Source organism: Cydia splendana, chromosome 18 (assembly GCF_910591565.1).
Source record: "Cydia splendana chromosome 18, ilCydSple1.2, whole genome shotgun sequence".
NCBI lineage: Eukaryota > Metazoa > Arthropoda > Insecta > Lepidoptera > Tortricidae > Cydia > Cydia splendana.
The window spans coordinates 6,726,960-6,748,600 of record NC_085977.1 but is presented as its reverse complement, the minus strand read 5'-3'; the positions used below and the strand labels follow the sequence as shown (position 1 = coordinate 6,748,600).

Here is a 21,641-nt window from a genome sequence, read left to right as displayed (position 1 = left end):
CGTCTTTGTGGGAATTATTTTGACCCTTACATACAAATTTTCATACGACTCCTCTACTAATTTGCAAGGCTCTGAGTTCAAATCACTACAAGAAAAACTTTTTTCTACCTATATTGAGTTCCAAAAACTATCAAGCCTACCCTGCTTTTGTTTGCCTCCGACGTGTTTAATATAAAAAGTGCTGCTCTGTATCTTTAGGTATTTAAATAAAAGTAATCAAACTATTTGTACATTTCGGGTAGTTATTATAACATTTATTGGTTAACCAACCAAATACAAAAACGCCTGGATCAGTTACTGAATGACCTGACTTTAACCTACATTATTTATTTATTAATATGTAATGTTTTCATTTTCCCTCAACTGGTTTAAGGAGCCATTTGAGGGTAGATTTTGTTTACTTTTATTTAAATACCTAAAGTTGCAGAGTATAGTCGTAGGAAGTCAAAGGATGCACGAGATCTATTCCCGTCTCAAATCAAATCTTTGCGCCCATCCCACGTGCACTACGAATTCCTTGCACCGAGGCGGCGCAAGGCGCAAACAAGGGACATTTTTATCATATATAATGATGCTGTTATCAATCGGCCGCCGCCTACATAACACCGCGCTCAACTCAGTCGAGTCTCCGCGACCAGCGCACGCGCAGTGTTAACAATTCGAAACGAGGCGTCCGCGCGCCGACACCATAATGAACGTAACTGTGGACACTGACGTTATAATGACTACCGGAGGCATGGATGGCGTATTGCGAGCAAAAATAATAACCATGGTCACGCTATTCGCGGTATCCATGCTGTTTGGATGCTTGCCGATGCTTATTTCACTAAAATTCGACTGGTTTACGAAAAGCACCGGTTCGGATGTGCGGACTTCCAATCAGTTTGTGATGGGGCTGCTGGCGTTTGGTGGAGGTGTTCTATTTGCCACCACTTTCATGCATTTGCTGCCGGAGGTGGACTTAAACATACAGCTGCTTCAAGGTGAGATACGGTTGTGGAAGCGTTTCTACACAAGCAGAAACACTTAACTCTTCTGTCCCCGACAGTACTGAAGTACTGAAGGTGGAGCCTAACTTCTAGTTGTGATTTCGGATCTATATCTGAATTCCTAAAGTCTTTTCTCCTATCTTTGCATTCCCTAATATTGTTTGTCATAATGATCAGTTGTCCTAACACTAAATACCCTAATTTCAAAATCCCTATCATTGATTACTTATCCTATTTAATGTTATCAAACATATTTTCTTTTTTGCGAGGGTCGCAGTGCTAACCCTAACCTAACCCACTTTTGTGGCAGCAAGTTCTAAAACCTAACCATTTTTCAGAACCTTACCTACATTATGGAAAATAATCGTTATGACAATTGATCGTTAGGGCATGTGCCCATTAGGACAATTTAAACCAGTTAGGGAAAGTGACTTTAGGACAAACGTTATTAGGGATTCAGAATGACACCCGTGATTTCCGCGTTAAAAGCTGTCTCCGTCCATAGGGCCAATGTCTAATCGGTACAAAAATTGATATCCAGCTTGATACACTCATTTCAAGAACTTAGTAATCTTAACCTGATCATGCAGGTACGTGCCACTTAGTATCTACACATCTGCAGGATATATCCATCCCGTATTGGGATAGAAAATAGGTGTTTAAGTTTCAAAGTAAACATCAGTTATGTATTATAATACATTATTGTATGCAGGGATGCTAAGCTAATAGTTTTGCTGACTGTTCCTAAAGTGGCGCCGTTAAAATTTATGCTTGTGTCTTCAAATTTGGAAGTAGGTACCTACTACTACCTTTCCTAATGAAACTTCGGAAAAACCTCATTACAGTATCTTTCCTAGTCCCTTGGGTCTAATATTAGGTCCTTACCTATGAAATTGGCGTTTTTGTTCATAGATATAAGTCTGATCCTAGTTTTTTTTTTTTTACAAAAGTACATACACAATTACAATAAAACTACAGTGCACTCAATAAACAACGATTTTACATACAATTAATTGTTATTTTTTATTGTTAAGTGTTCAGAATTAAGCCTTGAAAATAGGTCTTTTCATGTGCTGTCGGTTCGAGTATTAAAATTACTTATATTTTTCTAATGGTACCAATTTTCAAGAAATGGAGATATTGAAAACATACCTTAAAGGTGTCAAAAATTACTGGAAAAATTTTGTTTGGTTTGAATTAGCCATCAAAAAAATATCCGCAAAATTAATTGTATGGAAATTCGTGTTTCGTTGAAATTCTCCGAACAAAACGCCAATTTCATAGGTAATGACCTAATATTTATTAGATAGAAACTTGCATAGAGTCATCATTTCGCTCCACCTTCTCAGAACATCACTTTTGTTGTAGTACATAGGTACCTACAGACATAGTTACTGCCAGTAATTATGATAAATATCTTCTTTCCTGAGTATTAACTTTGTTACACGAATTATATTACTTATTTGGCAAATATAATAAAAACTAAACCGACTTAATAAAAGTAAATAAGTGGCGTACTTACATATAATCAAAGTAATTAACAATTTATGATACGGTAAATAGTAGTTAAGATAATAAAAACTTCTTACAAAAAAAATGAACCGACTTCAAAAAGATGAAATAAAATATTATCCTTTTTTATGTCTATGCGTTACCAACTGATATGTTTGAAGTCGGTGCCAAGCCAAATTTTGAAGCATAGCACTTTGGTGCGATTCGATAAGAATTTACCTACGTTGGATTGCCTTACACGACGACAATGAACGTACTTTCAGTAGGTACAATCGACGTTAAAAATATGTTTAAACTTTTCGCCTTATTACAAAGGAGTAAGGTGCAAAAGTGTAAACATTTCATTGACGTCGACTGGACCTAAGAACACACCTCAGAACACACGATCAAACCTTCTTGGCGCAGTCCGTACCATATTTGTCGGCACATTAGTGTAAATATAAATGCATTTTTTTATATAGCCATAAAGCTGATTATTTTTACTGGTATTGTTACTACTTGGCTTGGCACCGACTTCAAACATATCAGTTGGTAACGCATAGACATAAAAAAGGATAATATTTTATTTCATCCTTTTTGAAGTCGGTTTCATTTTTTTTGTAAAAAGTTTTTATTTTACCATTTTTAGTTTTAACGCATTGTTAAGAGCACGACGCATGAATGAAAAACCAGATCATGTTTAACACTAAATTCGTGTACCTATTACTTTAGTAAATGTAATCAGGAATTTTCTCGAGTCCGTCTGGGAAATTATAATTCCTGTCAACTAAATCCACCCGCCCGCCCCGCCGCTGACCCAATCCCTCAGCCCCCCGATCACTCAACCTCACAGCAGATCAACCCCTGATCCAGGAACCCCTCGATCCTGAACCAGGAACCCTTCAACCGCCATTCCCCGACCCCTTAATCCCTGACCCCTTAACTCCTAACCCTAACCCCCGATCAGTAGCCTTACCAGCTTACCACGAGTTTGACATTGATATATTCGCTAGCATGTGTGTAACTTACTTCCTATGCATCTCGCTCGTACTAACCTTAGTGTGAGCGAGATGCATAAAAAGTTACATTTAGATGGATAAGACGTTAGCGAATATGTCAATGTCAAACTCGTGGTAAGGCTACAGTTGCAGTACATCAAATTGGTGGTTTTCGGAAGCAAATGCTCGAGTTACTTTAGAAAACCCCGAAATCACTTAACACGTGCCTTTAAAAATTGAGGAGTTCCCTCAATTCCTCATGGATTCCATCATCAGACCAGAACCAAAAATAATACAGAAACACCTTGGAAGTAACTTCTTCCAAACAAAAAAATAATTACTCAAATCGGATCACAGGTGCCGGAGTAATCGCTTAACATACTTACATTTAAAGAAATCATCATCATTATCATCAAAATAATCATCATCATCAGGTCTACTTCATCAAATTGGTGGTTTTCGGGAGAAAATGCTCGAGCTGCTTAAGAAAACGCCCAAAACACCATGCATGTGCCTTTAAAATTTGAGGAGTTCCCTCAATTCCTCATGGATCCCATCATCAGAACAGAACCAAATTAAAATGGGACCAACTCGGAGGTAGCTCCTTTCAAACCAAAAAAGAATTACTCAAATCGGACTACGGATGTCGGAGTAATCGGTGAACGTACATAGAAAAAAAAAAATAGCCACAACCGAATTCAGAACCTCCTCCTTCTATGAAATTGAAGTCGGTTAAAAAAACTTGATTATCTTGAATTCCGAACAAATTTATGAAAAAAATAGGGTAGACAGTTATTCTATGACTAACTCTATCTACCAATATTACTACCTCTGAACCCAAGTGGGACCAAGTGGCCCTACTTACATCGAAAATGAGCTGCTTTTATCCCAGTAGTAATTTATATGAAAACATTTTCATGCTTGGTTGTTTGTTACTCAATTAGTTACGCGAAAACGACCCGAGTCGGGTTGTCCTGAGTCGGTTCATCCAAATCGATCGGGTCGGGTGATTTGGATGAAAGTTCCGAGCGGAGAAACGAGAGGAGGAGGAGACACGGGAACGAGGGGAGAAATGGGAGAAGGAGGAGGATGGCAGGATAAGTCACGGGATTTTAACAAGAACGATTTTTTTTACAACCGGCTCAGAGCATGTCAGGGCATGCTCAGTGTAGGTCCGTAGTTACCCGTCCGTCATAATAGACCTTAAACGGGTGCTATTAGGAAGTGTCATGTACATAATAAGCAAAAGGGAGTACTTCCACAGCGCTTTGTACGGATTGATTGTAAGGCCCCATTCGCACGACAGCTTAAAAAGCGTTGCGTTAAAACCCGACATTGGCGCTTTTTTACCGTTTCTAATATTTGTGTTCATATGAACGCTTGAAAATCACTTGAGTCGTACTGCCACGTACGCATCTCAGCAAAGCCATACTTTATTTGCTATTACGACGTATTATTTCAATATAGCTTGAATATTTCAGGAATTTGTAAGGATAAGTTGACATTTTTAAGGTGAAACTAATAATAATCTTGACGATTGACACCAAAAATTGACACTTGACAGCCAACTGACAGCAGCGCCGGCGCTTTTTTAACGCTTGTGAGAACAGATACACGGAGTTCCGTATGCTCTATTCAATTTGACGCCAACGCTCAACGCCGAAAATCGAACAGTGCTCGATAAAAAAGCGCCGCGCTTAAAAACCGCCTTTGTGTGAATACATACATTATCCATTTGTGTCATTCAAACGCTTTTTTAACGCGCGTTGAAAAAGCTGCCGTGCGAACGGGGCCTAACTGTAATCCATGCCGAATTGCAGCTTTCTAGGACTAAAGCGATCACGGAGTAAAGTCTCGGACGGACGGACAGCCAGACGGACATGGCGAAACTATATCATTAATATAAGTTATTGAAAAATCCTTAGGCTAGAGGCTAGTCTGCACTTATCCCAACACTTACTTAATAGACGTGTATGGAAAAAAAAATAGGGCTCAACTTTATGATTTTTACAAACTATAATCTCCTTGATTATAACTATGTAGCCAGACAGAAATAATTAATAAAGCACTTAACAAATATTAGTACAATCTACCTACGTAATGCCTACGTTTATTTTATTATGGTTTAAATTTTCTGTATACAGGGTGGCCCAATTAGATCGGTCAGTATGGGAAAATCTGAAACTATAAGACATACGACGATCTCTTCTTAGGAACCATGTCATCGATTTTAGTAACAAGAAAAACTGCATTCATACATTTAAAAAAATGTGTACTCGGCTCGGGAATCGAACCCGGACGTTTTGAAAAATAAAACTAACACTTTTTCTATTTAGATATCGATTGTGTAGGTCTTAAGCAGTAAATGTTAATGAAACATGATGTCTGAAATGAATACAATGCATTGTTTTCATATCCTTTCATTTATTTTAGTAAGTTTTCGAAATGACCACCATTTTTTTCAATATATTTTACATATATTTTTCATTTTAAGTCTGTTATATTATATCAAAAACATACCTAAGATATTACTGGACTTGATTGTGTAACTTAGATCTCTTATTTAAACTGTAACTGGTTCCCCGCGATACAGGCGTAGCCTCGTGCGGAGACCCCTGACATATTCTGTTATGTGTTCTTTTGATAATAAACTTATTCTTATTCTTAGATCGTCGTAATGTCTTATAGTTTCAGATTTTCCCATTAATGACCGATCTAAATGTGCCACCCTGTATAAAGATATCTCAACTAATTGTAGGTAGCAGAAAAGGTAGGGAGTATTAAACTTTACTGCCTGCTTTAATTCTTGTTGTTAGTTATATAAGATAAGGTAGGTATTTAGTTAAAATAGTTAAATGAATGTAGTGTGAGCTGGGTATTTAAACAACCAAAAATGATGATAAAACTCTTGTGCTCTGTTCCTGTATGTAGAATAATTAGACTGTGGTATTTTTAGAGCGCAAACTGTAAAAACAGACTATGGTGGTAAGGTGTATACTATCAATCTAAAGGGGCCCACTGATTACCAGTCCGCCGGACAATATCGGCCTGTAAGTTGTTCGGAGCTGTCCAATTTTGTTTAACTGACAGGCTGATATCGTCCGGCGAACTGGTAATCAGTGGGCCCCTTTATGATTAGTTATGAATATGATGCAGTCGGAACTCGGAAGATGGCCTAAAGGGGCCCACTGATTACCAGTTCGCCGGACGATATCAGCCTGTCGTTTAACGCAAAATTTGACAGTTCCGAACAACTGACAGGCCGATATCGTCCGACGGACTGGTAATCAGTGGGCCCCTTAAGAACCTCCTCGACGAAAATGTTTTCGATTTTAAATACGGGACTCTAAAACCGTAAAGACATTCAGTTTGACCTGGCGGCTTAGCACGGTCGCGTTTTTATCCCTTGTCACCATGCCTGTCACGTTCTAACAAGTATGTAAGTGCGAAAGGGACGCGCATAGTGATAGTCGATAAAAATGGAACCGTGCTGAGCCCGCTGCTTAAATAATCGATAGATGTGCTAAGAATAAATATTTAGATCTTACAGTCTACAATAAAAGCAAGTAATATGGCAGTAACTTGTTAAAAGGATGTGGTAAATATGGTTAGTTTTTTCGCGTTTACTCTCGTAATGAATTAAGCAGTATTTGTCGTCTGCGGTTGTTTGGGACTGAAGTACCTAGGTGCGAGTTTTTGTCGTTTATTAACACCCAGGTACTTACTGTCATGGCTCACAGGTAAATATTGGGCGATCATCGATAGGTAGGTATTTTGAGACCGATGTTTGAGACTTATTATGATCGGGATATATCGTTAAAACGTGATTCGGATTCTGAGGGAAAATAGCAAAAATACAGTCAGCCTAACTCCCAACCCTTCAACCTAATTCTATTCTAATACCGTTGGAATTATAACCAGAGTTCGGACAAATTATCGCAAAAATAAATATTGTATGGAACATGATACAATTTTTTTAACAATTTTGAACTGCAGTTTTTGAGTATAATCTGGAAATTTCATAAAGATACTGTGTACATAATATGAGTTTAATAAATCTTGTCCTATATTGAGATATTAAATGATTTTTGATGCTTTTGCGATGATTTGTCCGATCATTGATTTCTCTCTCACGAGTATAACTAGTAGGTACTTATATGTAAAGAACCGATGTAGGTAATCATTATAAAAGTGGCAAATGATTAATACGAGTAAGAACCTTTTAAACGCCCCGAATTAAGGATGACTCGCGTTAGCCCGGGCCGGAGCTTACTTTTCTATGTCATGACAGGCGATCACGTGATGTTTTCCATAGAAAACGATGCGCCGGAAGCTTCGGCCCGGACCCGACCCGGGCTAACATGAGTCATCCTTTAAATACCCCGAATGCCGCTTGAGTCGATTTGTAATGACGTTTAATCAATACCATGAACTTACTTCCTAACTGCAGCGCCTCGTATAATAGTATCATTTTATTCCCCCTACGAGCTATCCTCCTTATATCGCCAATTACTATATGTCTATGCCAGCGGTTCTCAATCTTTTTTTTTGACGGAACCCTTTTGGAAAGTGAAATACTTGATGGAACCCTACAATGGCGGTGGCGGCATAGTACAATTTTTCGAGGCGACTAAAGCATAGTGTTCTAAATTCTTGCGGAACCCCTGCAGGGGTGTTGCGGAACCCTAGAATCCGCGGAACACACTTAGAGAATGGCTGGTCTATGCAATTGACCGTTTGATATCCCCTCGATGTTAGTTAGGTACAATAAGAATTAAGGTAAACGTACTAGTGCTCGACATGCTAATGCCCAATAGATGACATCTTGCTGTCACTTCTATTGACAATAACTTATGTTTCAAAATGACATGTACTGGGACCGCGTCGAGCACCAGTACGTTTACCTTAACTGGAATTGTAATGAGAACTCAGAAGAGTAAAGAGTATCCTTGTAGTTATTATGATTTTATAGGAGGTATTGACATCAGACGGAAAAGAAAAGCACCCTATAGAATAAAAAGCATGCAAAAAAACTTACGTACGAGTAATCTAAATCTTTACAAATATTAGGTTAATTTGCACGTCAATGATATGACGCCATGTGTCGTGGGAAGAAGGGCGCTGTATCCGCATGGTAATGCGGCAAGCTACATCGCTGGATGTTTGTTTGTACGTAATTTTAGGGTTCCGTACCTACCTCAAAAGGAAAAAAAACGGAATCCTTTGTTGAAGATCACTTCGTTGTCTATCAAGACCCTTTATCTCGGGAACGCGTGGAGGTATAGAGTTAAAATTAAAAGTATATACCTATTCAGGGCTACAGTCCCTTGAAGGTGTAAAAAAAACTATTAAGTTAACGTAAAAAAAAATACAATACCTAGGGCCGTTTATGCCGCAACAAACGTGTATTTCGACACTCTCAAGTGCCTTATAAATCAAAATTTATAAGGCACTTTCCGTTGCCCTAGAACTATGAAATTTGGCAAGTAGGTACTTAATATCGACTTACACTGCAACTCCAGGGAAAAACTAAAAAATTGATAAAATAATAAAAATAAGTTAAATTTCTACGGAACCCTCGGAACCCGGTTTTTTTTATTGCTAACTAGAGTAATAATTATCCAATGATAATAAATAAAAGGATAGGTAAGGATTCGATGTCAGACAAGATGTTAATAGCCGATATATGAATTTCTCATAATCATAATATTCATAAGATAACCATTCACTTCTCACGTTACATGCGCTCAATTCAACCTATCTCGAAGACAATGGTTTATATACAATAACTAAAAATTTGTTTTCAGAGGCCGGTGACCTTGCAGACATACCGCTGTACCTGGCTGCCCTCATAATGTGCGCCGGATTTTTCATGATGTATTTAATCGAAGAGTTGGTACACGTTTACATCAACAGCAGAGAGAACAAAACTGCTAACACTAGCTTTACTAGAGTCCTTAGTATAAGGAGAACAAGTGCGCCTGATGCGCCGGAGCCTTTGAAGGAGGTTAATGTGCCTAAGAGTCAAGGGCATGGGCATAGTCACCAACCTTTGGTATCTGGTGACGATCCTGTCACGCAGACGCTGAGGGGGCTCCTGATTGTGTTGGCGCTGTCGATCCATGAGCTCTTTGAAGGTTTGGCTGTGGGACTGGAGGCTTCTGCAGCGAATGTGTGGTAGGTTTAAATTCGTAAAACTACCTTTTTTTAAATACCACATCGGTGGCAAACAAGCATAATATGGTAAGCAGTCACCGTAGCCTATGGACGCCTGCAACTCCAGAGCTGTTACATGCACGTTGCCGACCTTTTAAAAACTGCTGTAGACTCCTTTTTTGAAGAACCGCATACTGTAGACCCTCGGGAAAACCTCGGAAGGGAGCTCATTCCACAGCCGGAGCGTCCGCGGGAGGAAATTCCTCATAAACCGCACAGTACATGACCGTTTTAGGTTCTAGGGTGTGAGATGAACACCCTGCCGACGGCGAGCGGTGCGGTGATAGAAAGCGGCCGTTTATCTAGCGGCGGCGGCGACCTATTTATAAAGATAGGCAAATAGCTGCAGTTACTGCATGATATGTCTGTTTTGCTGTGCTAGCTTAAAAATAGAATCATGGTTAAGGCTGCATGGCAGTGGCAGCTGAGCGAGGTCAAAGATATGCAACGAAACTCGGCTCAACGAGCTGCAAAATTACATGTGGACTTATTCATAAGGCCATATGCAATTTTGCGGCTGGGTGTACACTGTACATCCGTAGTTCGCTTCCAATCTTTATATTTTTTAGTACCTATTGTGTTTCATTACACATTTACACTGATAGACTCCTTTTATATTGTTTCGCTATACACGTATCGTTCTGTTCGTTCTTGACGCGTTGCGTTCAAAGCAAATGGTACTTATAATAACCCCTTTATTGTATGTAGTTGTCAACCTAGGTTTATATGTATGCATGTAGTTGTAGACTGCGAACAACTGGACACTGTAGTGCAGTAGTCTACCTACGTTAATACGAGGTCCTGTTTATTTGTAGAACAAGTTACGTAGGTACATACGCTACATGAGCGCATTCGGTGAAGGTTGTTTACTTGCCTTGCACTCATTTTAAGTGTAGGTAAATCCTAATATTTCAATGAATACGATGTGTTAAATTCATTTTTTAGGGGACTAAATTATTGTATAGGTACAATCGCAATCGCCTGCGCTCGCGGTGTTCCGATTAAGAAAATTTTGCCTTAATCCTTGCAACCGAGCGGCTACCTGGCTACTTGCAAGGCGTTCAAACGAGTATCGCCCTAAGGGTGAAACACCGCCAGCGCAGGCGATTGTACCTGCAATATTCACCTTCCTTTGTAATAAGACGATTAACGTAAACATGCATATCTTTGACGTCAATTGTACCGTGTTTGTATTTCTCACTGTATAACAGTTATTCATATATTACCATCAACATTAAAAGTCATACACTTTGATGACTTTAAACAAAAGATTGTTATTCTATACCCCCACTTAGTTGTACCATCGCTCACACTGTTAACTGACAGTTCGTAAACTTTATTACAAAAGCCATAAAGTTCACCGATGGACAGTAAAGAGTGTTGCTGTTTGTAACTGTGTAACGGTAATGTAAATAATTGTCATTACTCATCTTACCTATTTACAAGGGGCATGGGTCTATTACCTCCTTATTAGAATTTCCAGTAATTCTATCAACTAAAAGTACTTTGGTTACCCTTAACAATACCTCTCTTACTCCATCTCTGTCTCTCTTACTTTTATAGCCGAACCACTAAAGTAGTTAGCGTTCAAAAGTATAAAAAAACACAAGCATAAGAGATGTGCCCCTGGTCGAGTCTATTGATAACTCTCAGATTAGCACAGGACGTGTAAGTTATAGTTAAATCCAATTGATTCGCAACTCTAGCAAACATGATTGCTCTGTTTCGCATAAAGGATTCGTCATGAAAAAAATGTCAGTAAGAAACAAATGCTTCAATCAACTTTTTGACCGCCAAAGACCGCCGCTCAACTTACGCGCGCGGCTACAGACCAATAAGTAATATATAACAAACTTCGTGTGAACAAGGGGCTGTTCATAAATTACGTCATCTATTTTCGACGATTTTTGACCCCCCCCCCCCTAAAATCATCCAATTATCATAATTCGAATGACCCCCCCCCCCCCCCCCCCCAAATGATGGTCATGATGGTACAGCCATTTATATCTTAATTTATTATTGATTCTAGTTTAGTAGGTAATTTTTTATAGCATTAACAGTTTAAAGAAACACGAATTTCATTCCTTTTTTTTTACTCATTGAAGCCCTTTTTAAAGAAGCGAGAGTTGATGTCATCTTGGGAATGACCCTTCCCCCCGCCTCCTACGTCATGCTACCATCATCCGATGTACAGATCCCCCCCAATTTGAAATGACGTAATTTATGAATAGCCCCTAAGGTTCACACACCGCAAACGACAGGCCTGGCATTTAGAGGGTTCAAATGCTCGTGCTAATCTGCTATATATAAGTACCCAATTCTTTTCAGGTACATGTTCGGCGCGGTGTCAGCTCACAAGTACATCATCGCCTTCTGTATCGGCGTGGAGCTCATAGCGGCCGGCACGAAGCGCTGGCTGTCTTTGATCTACATCTTCACATTCTCGTTCGTATCTGGACTGGGTATCGGCGTTGGAATCCTCCTGGTAGGCGGTGCTGGCGCGGCTGAGGCCGGACTCTACTCGGTTATACTGCAGGTATGTATCAAGCCCCGTATCGAATAAATAACTTCCTTAATACTTTAACTTAACTTAATAGACTCTATAGCAAAACTAGGAAGATATTCTATATTAGTATAGACGATACAGAACACACGACCGTGCGTATCATAGTCTAATAAAACATGGTCTTCTATTCCCAGAGTGACACAGGCCTACGTCACAACAACATGGCCGCTATATATAGCGCTATCGCATATTATCATATAGTGCTGTCGCATGATGACGTAGGCTTGTGTCAGTTAGGTGACCTAGAAAAGACGGGAATGGAGTACCAGGCGGAGTATATTATTATACCATGCGTGCGTATAGTCTGTATCTTTAGGTATTTAAGTAAATAAAAGTGAACAAACAATTTGTACATTTTCGGGTAGTTATAACATTTATTGGTTAACCAACCAAATACAAAACCGCCTGGATCAGTCAATGAACGACCTGACTTTAACCTACATTATTTGATCGTGTAATATTTTCATCTACCCTCAACTGGCTTAAGGAGCCTTTTGAGGGTAGATTTTATTTACTTGTATTTAAATACCTAAACTCCTTATGTATCCAACAATTACCTAGGGAACTGCGGAACACTAGCAATAATAAAATAAGTACATTATTATAATGTTTCACGGATGCCTGCCCCTAGCTGTTATTCATACGCCTTAGCGAAACGAATTTGATTGTCTACCAGATGACAACACGTGTAGGAAGATTAGTAAAGGAAACTTATAATAAGTATGTCAGTTACATTGTATGTGCGATAGGATGTTGTATTGAGTGAAGTGGAAGTGTTGAACATGTACCTAGGTATTAATTTAATTACTCTCGGGGACTCAAGATGACAGTTCAAACATTTTCTGCCGACGATTGACTTCGCAGTATGAGATTGGTAGACCTTCACACGCGAATGCAAAATCAAGGTGAGGTATATTCAAAACAGGTTCAGTATTCAGTATTCAGTATTCATTTATTTCTTGCTTCCATGGTACATTTTAGGTAGTATTTACATTTCTTATGGTATCACATGGACCCTGAAAAGGGTGTAGCAAACATAAGTACATACATAATTCACTTAAGTTACAGGTACTTAATATATCTCTAACATAACTCTAGTGGCTTTTACAAACGTATAACTAACTTATCATTATATAGATATTTAGAATATTTTATATTAATCAATAGGTTTATTGTAGGACGTACTATGTCTAAAATTTCTTTTCTTCCATAAATTCGGTTATTGTATAATATGCTTTTTTTAATAAAAGTTGTTTTAATTTTCTTTCAAATGTATTGTTGTTTTCTTCTGATTTGATATAACTGGGGATATGATTGTAAATTAGTATCGACGTGTAGTATGGGCCTTTTTTGGACTAAGGTCTTGGCTTGGCCTCTGATTGATGGGTACCGTAAGCTATATATACAATCCTATCCACATGATACCAGTCTTAGAGGGAGCTTTGCATCTACTAACTTTTGGAGAGGGTATTATTTCAATTTGTATTTGTATTTTTTCTAGAAACTGTTTCTAACAGTATGGTCAGTATGTATAAGTAATTGAATGTTTTAATTTTTTTATCATATTTAAGGGACTCAGCAGGACAGGCTCAGTCTAGTGTCAGAGGCACAGTGAAAAATGTAAAGAATTTAATCTATAATCCGTCAATAAATAATTATGTTTAGTAGTTTTCATATGAGATTATTTATATAGCTTCGTTAAAATTCAATAATAAAGTGCATTTTAACGAATAAGCAATTAGAAAAATATACCTATGTATATACAACATAATATGTATAATACATAATAGTACTCGTATCATGTACCTACCTACTTAATATTCAAGATATAGATAGATATGTGGATAGTCATACATATCGTTAGATCTTTCGTGTACTTCAAACAAATACTAGAAATAGGTAAGTGGTAGATACTTTGCATATTAGGTACCATTATCATCTAAGGAATTAGGTATTTTTGAGTGTTTAGCAACAGTGTTAGCTAGTCATTCATGTATTCGATGCATCTTGATAACAAACAATATGACGTTTATGTTGCATACTTAACTAAGTACATCTCCAATCCAACGCGGATGTGAAATCTACTTGAAAATGTGGTGTAAATCCGGAGTGGACTGTAATTTTCTAAATATCGTGCTATGCTAATCCAAACTGAAATTAATAGTTTGGCTGCGGATTCCGTCGTACAGAGACCTCTGCCGGTGGCTCTTTCCGTGTCTTAATAATCTTAATATTTCAAATTTTGCGATACACTTTGTTTTTAAAATAATACTGTTTCTTGTAAATAATATATAAGGTGCTAACAAATTAGTCACGGATATTTTTACAGCTGATAGTACTCGGTTCTCGGAGTACATTTAAGTATGAAACATCATTGGTTTTGTTATGTTGTTTTGGAGAAAACTAGGAAACAAATTTGCTACGTTAAAACACCCTGTTACTAAGATAATTAAATGAGACCTCTTTAAACATTCTAGAACCTTTTAAAAACTTACATGATAGACAGTGTTAAACATCTTGACAAGTACATAATAGGGGTGATTATTTTAAAAATTAATTATAATATTTTTTTGTTCGGTAAATTAATTAATACAAAAAAAATGTTATACAAAGGTTCTTTAATTACAGTTAAAAGTTAATTGTTTTAATGTAATGTATTATCTCTTAAAACATCCGTGACTAATTTGTTAGCACCTTATATACGCTGTTTATACTTATACCTATCCGATATGCTTGAAAATAGTATAAGAATATTTGAGTAAAATAAATAGCGATCGGCACGGACGGTGCCACACCTCGCCGGGATTGCGAGTAGAAAATTACTCTAAAACTATTAAAAAATCTTATTTAACATAATATTCTCAATATAGAATAACTTTCTCGAAAGAGATCGCGGCATTTGAATCATGTCCATAATCCATATTAAGATTTTTACTCGGAATCCCGCGGTGTGGCACCGTCCGTGCCTGATCATTGAAAATAAGTGTTTAAGTACCTACTCAAATCTTACTTACCTTTTATAACATTACTTATATATCGACAGGGTTTAGCCTGCGGCACGCTGATGTACGTGGTGTTCTTCGAGGTGTGGCGGCAGGACCGCTCGGGAATACTCCAGTTCGTCTGCTCTGTCCTCGGCTTCGTTGTCATGGTGTCGCTGGAGCTAGTCGTGGAACTCTTCGGTAATTACACTATGCTTTTGCATTGAAACATGTAAATATATTCCTTTTGGTCTTCGGTAACACCTTGTTGCGCCTCGTTGGTGCGATGTAGCATATTTACCCACCATAGTGTCCATAGCCATAATTGAATTAGGTACCTAATTCAGTGCACAGTCAAAATTAGATGCTAACTGTGTTACTCCGTTTCTCAGATAGTGTTTTAATCCAATCATTTCGAAATGACATGAAGGAACTAGGAATCTGATAAGAATTTTGATACAAGCACTTTATTTTTAAATCACTATATCATTCTTGTAGATATTTAAGTGTCGGTGATAAGATAAGTTTAGGTACTTAAACATTTTTATTAGCAATAGCGATTATTTCCAAATAACTACTGTTATTGAAAAAGATAAAAAAAGGTCGTTATACTATTAGAAGTATTAGAACAAAGTAAATAAAAAAATATATATTTTAATGTGTTTTATTTCAGTCTGGAATCGAACCAACGTCCTCTGCTAACTACCACCACCTACTACCGCACCCTAGGCACCTGCCGCGATAGCAGAGGACGCTGGTTCGATTCCAGCCTGGGGCACTGGAGGCCTTCGTCACTTTTTCTTAGTATATGACATTTATTTCAGGTTAGGGTCGTTATACTTTAGTTGTTAGGGGAAGTCTATCTACAATTATACATGTTAAAAGATACCTATTTAGTTTATTTATTTGGTACTTATTAACAAAGACTCGTAAACAATAACCCCTCAATTTAGCAACCTCTTAAAATCTCTGTTAACGAATGCCTCATTCTAACAATAGGTCAGGCAAAGAATGCTAAAAAAAAGTTATTGAGGGAAATGCTTGGAACACAATTTTTGACTTCGTAACTTTGTTTGGACTAGTTAGTTATTTAGTTGTGTGATTTTCATTATATTGTGTACATAGAGTCATGAAATATCCAAAATGTTGTTTAACTTACTTAAAACTCTGTTTTCTTTTTTTTTCAGTCGTTCCAGATTAGCAGAAGAAGAGAAATACCTATTACCACGAAATTATTGTGTTTGATCGCAACCCTAAGTGCTTGCCAAATATAAATCAGTAATATTAATTAGAGTTAGACCAAGAAAAGTCTGCAGCGATTTTGATAGCCCACGCAGTGCAAGTGTTATTTACACGTCATAATTTCATAGAAGTTTGATGTTTAAAATAACACTTGCACTGCGTGGGCTATCAAAATCGCTGCAGACTTTTCTTGGTCGAACTCTAGGTACTTCAGCTTCACGTATAAAATGAATTCAGACTCATAGGTTGGTTATCAAAATATAGGTAGGTAGTATCTAGGTATAGGTCAACTTTTATTGATGTGCTCCTCTTTTCTGTTGGGGTTAATGGTTACGTTTGTAAATATTATTAATTACAAACCTAATTAACAATAGTAAGATTATTATTGTAATTTAGGTAATTAATAAAAAATATTTTTTTATTAATTACCTAAATTACAGTAATGAAGCGCTGGTGGCCTAGCGGTAAGAGCGTGCGACTTTCAATCCGGAGGTCGCGGGTTCAACCCCCCCCCCCCGGCTCGTACCAATGAGTACTTAATATGTACGAAATATCATTTGATATTTACCAGTCGCTTATCGGTGAAGGAAAACATCGTGAGGAAACCGGACTAATCCCAACAAGGCCTAGTTTCCCATCTGGGTTGGAAGGTCAGATGGCAGTCGCTTTCGTAAAAACTAATGCCAATTCTTAGGATCAGTTGTCGTTCGGACCCCAGGCTCCCATGAGCCGTGGCAAAAAGCCGGGACAACGCGAGGAAGAAGACGGTAATTAATAAAAATAATTCCCGTTGCCAAATGAATTGGATAGATGGACTTATGAGGGTAGGTACAGTCGAGTTACTCTTACCTAAAAATAATGTTTGTACAGTATTAGACTAATAAGTATTTTAGTTGTTGTAAATGCGTTGTATGTTGATCAGACACATGTGTTTGTTAAATAAAGTTTTTTTATAAAAGTAACAGGGTTTTTGTGATATTGCAGAACAGTGATTATACATATAAGCACTTACGGCTCGGCCACGACATTGAGCGACTTGTGACGGCGGCAGCGATAACTATAGGTTGGAGCGAGACACAGCGGACCTTTCGTTCTCATGGTTGTCACTGCCGCCGTCGCAAGTCGCTCAATGTCGTGACCGAGCCGGTACTCGTTTTGGTACCTACTGCTTTTTATGAGGTACAGTCTTGGAGGATATAGCCAAAATTCATCATTAAATAGTACGGAAGGGGTGAATAAAATGATACAAACCAATACTTTAACAAATAAATAATGTAATTAGAAATTAACATTTTCATACTATCCGTTATGTTATTTCTATTCTTAAAGAAAATATATTTTATCTAATTACCTAGTCGATATTTTAGGCATATTAAAAACCTACAGTTTATGCAGGCGGTAAATGTATACACATTGGATAAAACGAGTAGCCTTTAGCCATTACAAACACAGGTCTAGGTCTGAGCCGACAAATACATCATAAAATATTTAGGTTATCATTAAAATATGTGTGCAGTCGAGGTTATTTACATAAGAAAATATCGGTACAAAAATATCGAAAAATATGACACAAAAAAGTCTTCACTACTAGCTAGCACATATGGTTTTAAGTCTGAAATGAGCTTTCGTCTCTCATTTGCAAGTATATTATGAGCAACCCATTTGACTAACCATTATTAGACCATATTTCCTTGCAATAAGGATTACTAATGGACACCCGGGGCTAGACAAGATGACAATCGTTTGCACAACGAAAATGAAACGCTATCTGTCTCTCTATCACTCCCGTATTAGTGTGATAGAGCTAGAGACATAGCGTTTCGTTGTCGTAGCGTAAACGATTGTCAGAAAAATGCGACGATGGTATGTTCGAGAGTAGAAAATATTTTGTTGCATATTACCTCCCGAGTTCCAGAGACCTTAATCAAAATTTTAACTTTTATTCATTAAGTCAATGTTCCAAATTCAAAAACAATATAAAAGCGACCATGCTACTGGTACCATCTGCAAACATAAGTTAGGATATATTTGACCCGATATTTGCTCACATATTAATGACATTGACTGTACTTATAAACCGATTACTTAACATTGGTATTCAATATATCGTCATAAAAGCTTCGCTGATATATAACCTTATAGTTTGCAAGCGTCCCCCTTACATTGCTATTGTGATAATTATTTTCAGAGGGGCTCCCTTCCTAGTTATACTCTATGACAGCGGTCTCCAAACTTTTTGACGAGGATCACGGCCTTCTTTTCGCGGGTCAGTTTGGTAAATTCACGGTCTGGTTCCGACCCATGGGCTTTAGAATGCCTTTCTACTGAGGCGGAGATGTGCAGGAACCAATCAATAGCATTGTTGGCAGCATTGTCTTCTCCCATCTCTGCTCACCTTCGCCACAGTGGAAAGACGGTCTTAGTTTGGAAGCCTCTGTGCGAATAAAAGTTGTGCGAAGATTTTAAGACGCCAGTTTGAAATAGACTTAAATAATCGGATAAAAGACGGCCACACGGCCGGACGCACGAAGTACACTTATGACTAACATTATTGAGAGAAAAAGACATAGAGAAAATTTCGAAAACTCTTATCGCTATCTGGTACACGAGTATAATTTGTAAGCCTTGCCTTTAACATACATATGATACACTATCTCCTAAGGCCGGTACACGTTTTAGTTATAACAATATACTTTAAGTAATATTTAATAAAGTTTTAAATGCTCAACTATTCGTAGACTATTTGTATGTTTTAATCACATTACAACTTTAAAACGATACGGATAGTTGTTGATATTATGAAACTGTGAATTTCTTAGGGGACAAGTCCTAATCTCAAATTGTCAAAAGCTCGACTAGCTTGACATGCCTGGGCTATAATCGCGAAAATCTAAGTTCGCAAATTGCGCGTGCATCTTTCTCTGTCACTCTAATTAAGCCTTCATTGGAGTGAAAGAAAAAGATCCCCGCAATTTGCGAATTTCGGTTTTCGCGGTAGCCCCCCTGGCAACGTCGCACAACACATCGCCAAAGAACGATGCGTTACCGTTAATGTCACATGACTACCTACTTTTGACATATTTCGTAGGACATTTGTATAGATGTAGTGCATAATCCTTTACCATCGTCTTTTCACGGAAACGCACGAGCGTGTTATGCTATATCAGTCAGTCTGAGTACAAAAACTAATGAGGTTGACTGAAGTAGCACGACGAATACGAACATTTCCGAGAAAATACAATGGCAAAGGATTATGCGTTACATCTGTACCCTATTGAATTCGAGGCTTCATTGATCGTTTGTGCGATAAATACTGTAGGCATTAGTAAAGGAAGCAATGAACAACAATGACAACCCGTCCATCCTTCCCTAGAATATAGGTCCACAACTGGCATTAAAATTGTACCTACATGATAGCTTGAAAAAAAAAAACTTTCGATGTGGGATAGGATCTTATTTTAACTAACTTAATAATATCTAAACAAATGACTACAATAATAATGAATAAATAATTAATACAGGCACCGTTATCTTAATCTAATAAACAATTGGGTTACCTTTATGAGGGAAAAGCTGGGTATCGATTACATAAACAATTAATAAATGCACAGGCACTAGCTAGCAAATCTATACAGAAATACTAATTAAATATATCACGTAGGTTTCATACGAACTTAGAATTGCGTCAATTCCCATGAAAAGATGCCTATAGAGGGAGTTCAATCTATTTTTTTTTTTAATATTTTGTGCTACACTGATACCAATTTATCACATTCAGTGCCAGCCAGTGCTACGCGATACGAGCGTAGCCGATAACATGTGAAAACCTGTGTGTAGCGAAAAGCGACTACGGACTGAGCGCACGCCTGGGTGGTTGCTGGCAGTGAACGCGTTAAATGTACTACAGTGAGCTGCAAAATTGCATGGACACAACATGCATGGAATTAATTCATAAAGTGGCCATGCACTTCTCTCAAACTCTCTCAAGTCTCTTTCAAGCAGCTCTGGGTGTACGTATTATTTAAGATACATGAAATAACCTGTTGAATTATGTACCATTCAATTGAAAAACATTTGTGCCATCATAATATAAGGTCAATACAAAATGGTACATATACCGCTTGAGTTGCCATTTTTACGTTTATAGGAGGAGTATATTTATTATAAAACTGGTAATGTTACCTTTGTGCACGTAACGGTGAAGTGCGTAAAAATAACTCTCTAAAAATATTGTTTATGATCGTAATCTTCTTTGCACTTTCACTGCTGAGTTTTGTCAGAAGTTGAAGTTTGGTAGGTAAATTAAAGTGTGATATTTTGGCACATTATTGTAGTAGGTATATCATGATATGGCAAATGATAAATAATATAGATTTATATATTAATCTAAGGTCGCGTCACACAGCGCGCCACGGTGCTCCGCGGACTCTGATCGCGATTGACGGATAGATTTGACTTCTTTATAGTGATCTCGAGATGTAAGTGGCGTTTGACTGTGATGGTTTGCCCAAATTTACATTGATACTGCATTGATATTAATAAATACAGTCTAACTCTAGGCGTGATTTATAAGGTGTTAAATCCTGCCAATTCATGCTATGGCGTCAATCGAATTGGCTCAAATTTTAGTGGAAAAACGATGATAAACATTTAATTTGACAGTCGGGCAAATGTTCAAAAGTGATAAGAGTTATAATAAAAAACATTACAATTTTAAAATTTAGCTATCAATAACAAATATCGCTACAAGTCCTGTAGCGATCTTGCACTGCGTCTCCCCTTATTCTAAGAGGAAACCTTTGATTGATCTATTGAAAATGTTATACTAGACCATCAGAATCATTGGAACACCTTTCAAAATCTGCATATGGATATGGAGTAGGTAATTGTCACTAGGTAAGCAAGTGGGAACACCTAACATCCGACTATGCGGGGACTAGGAACGATTATCCAGCAGTCAAATGGCATTGTACTGTAAATTTTCTACTAAAGTTATTACGAAAAATTATTGCATTGCAGTAATTATACGAATACGAATCGACTTCGCGTTTAATGATAAAATATAAGTAGTTAATTTTCGTAGAGCATTAAAATGACGCTTCGAACAACTTTGCGGGAAGATATTGAAATTGGTGTTATTTATTGCATGAGGATAATA

At 37.6% G+C, this 21,641-nt stretch overlaps 1 protein-coding gene across 1 annotated transcript; it reads left to right on the top strand.

Annotated features, from left to right (window-relative positions):
• The first annotated feature begins 476 nt into the window (after window positions 1-476).
• Window positions 477-16,585, top strand: LOC134799439 (zinc transporter ZIP1-like). The gene is made up of 5 exons (XM_063771838.1): window positions 477-983; window positions 9,286-9,655; window positions 12,023-12,230; window positions 15,304-15,442; window positions 16,429-16,585. The coding sequence occupies exons 1-5, from the start codon at window positions 692-694 to the stop codon at window positions 16,440-16,442; spliced, it is 1,023 nt and encodes a 340-aa protein (XP_063627908.1). The 5' UTR covers window positions 477-691; the 3' UTR covers window positions 16,443-16,585.
• The last annotated feature ends 5,056 nt before the right edge of the window (window positions 16,586-21,641 follow it).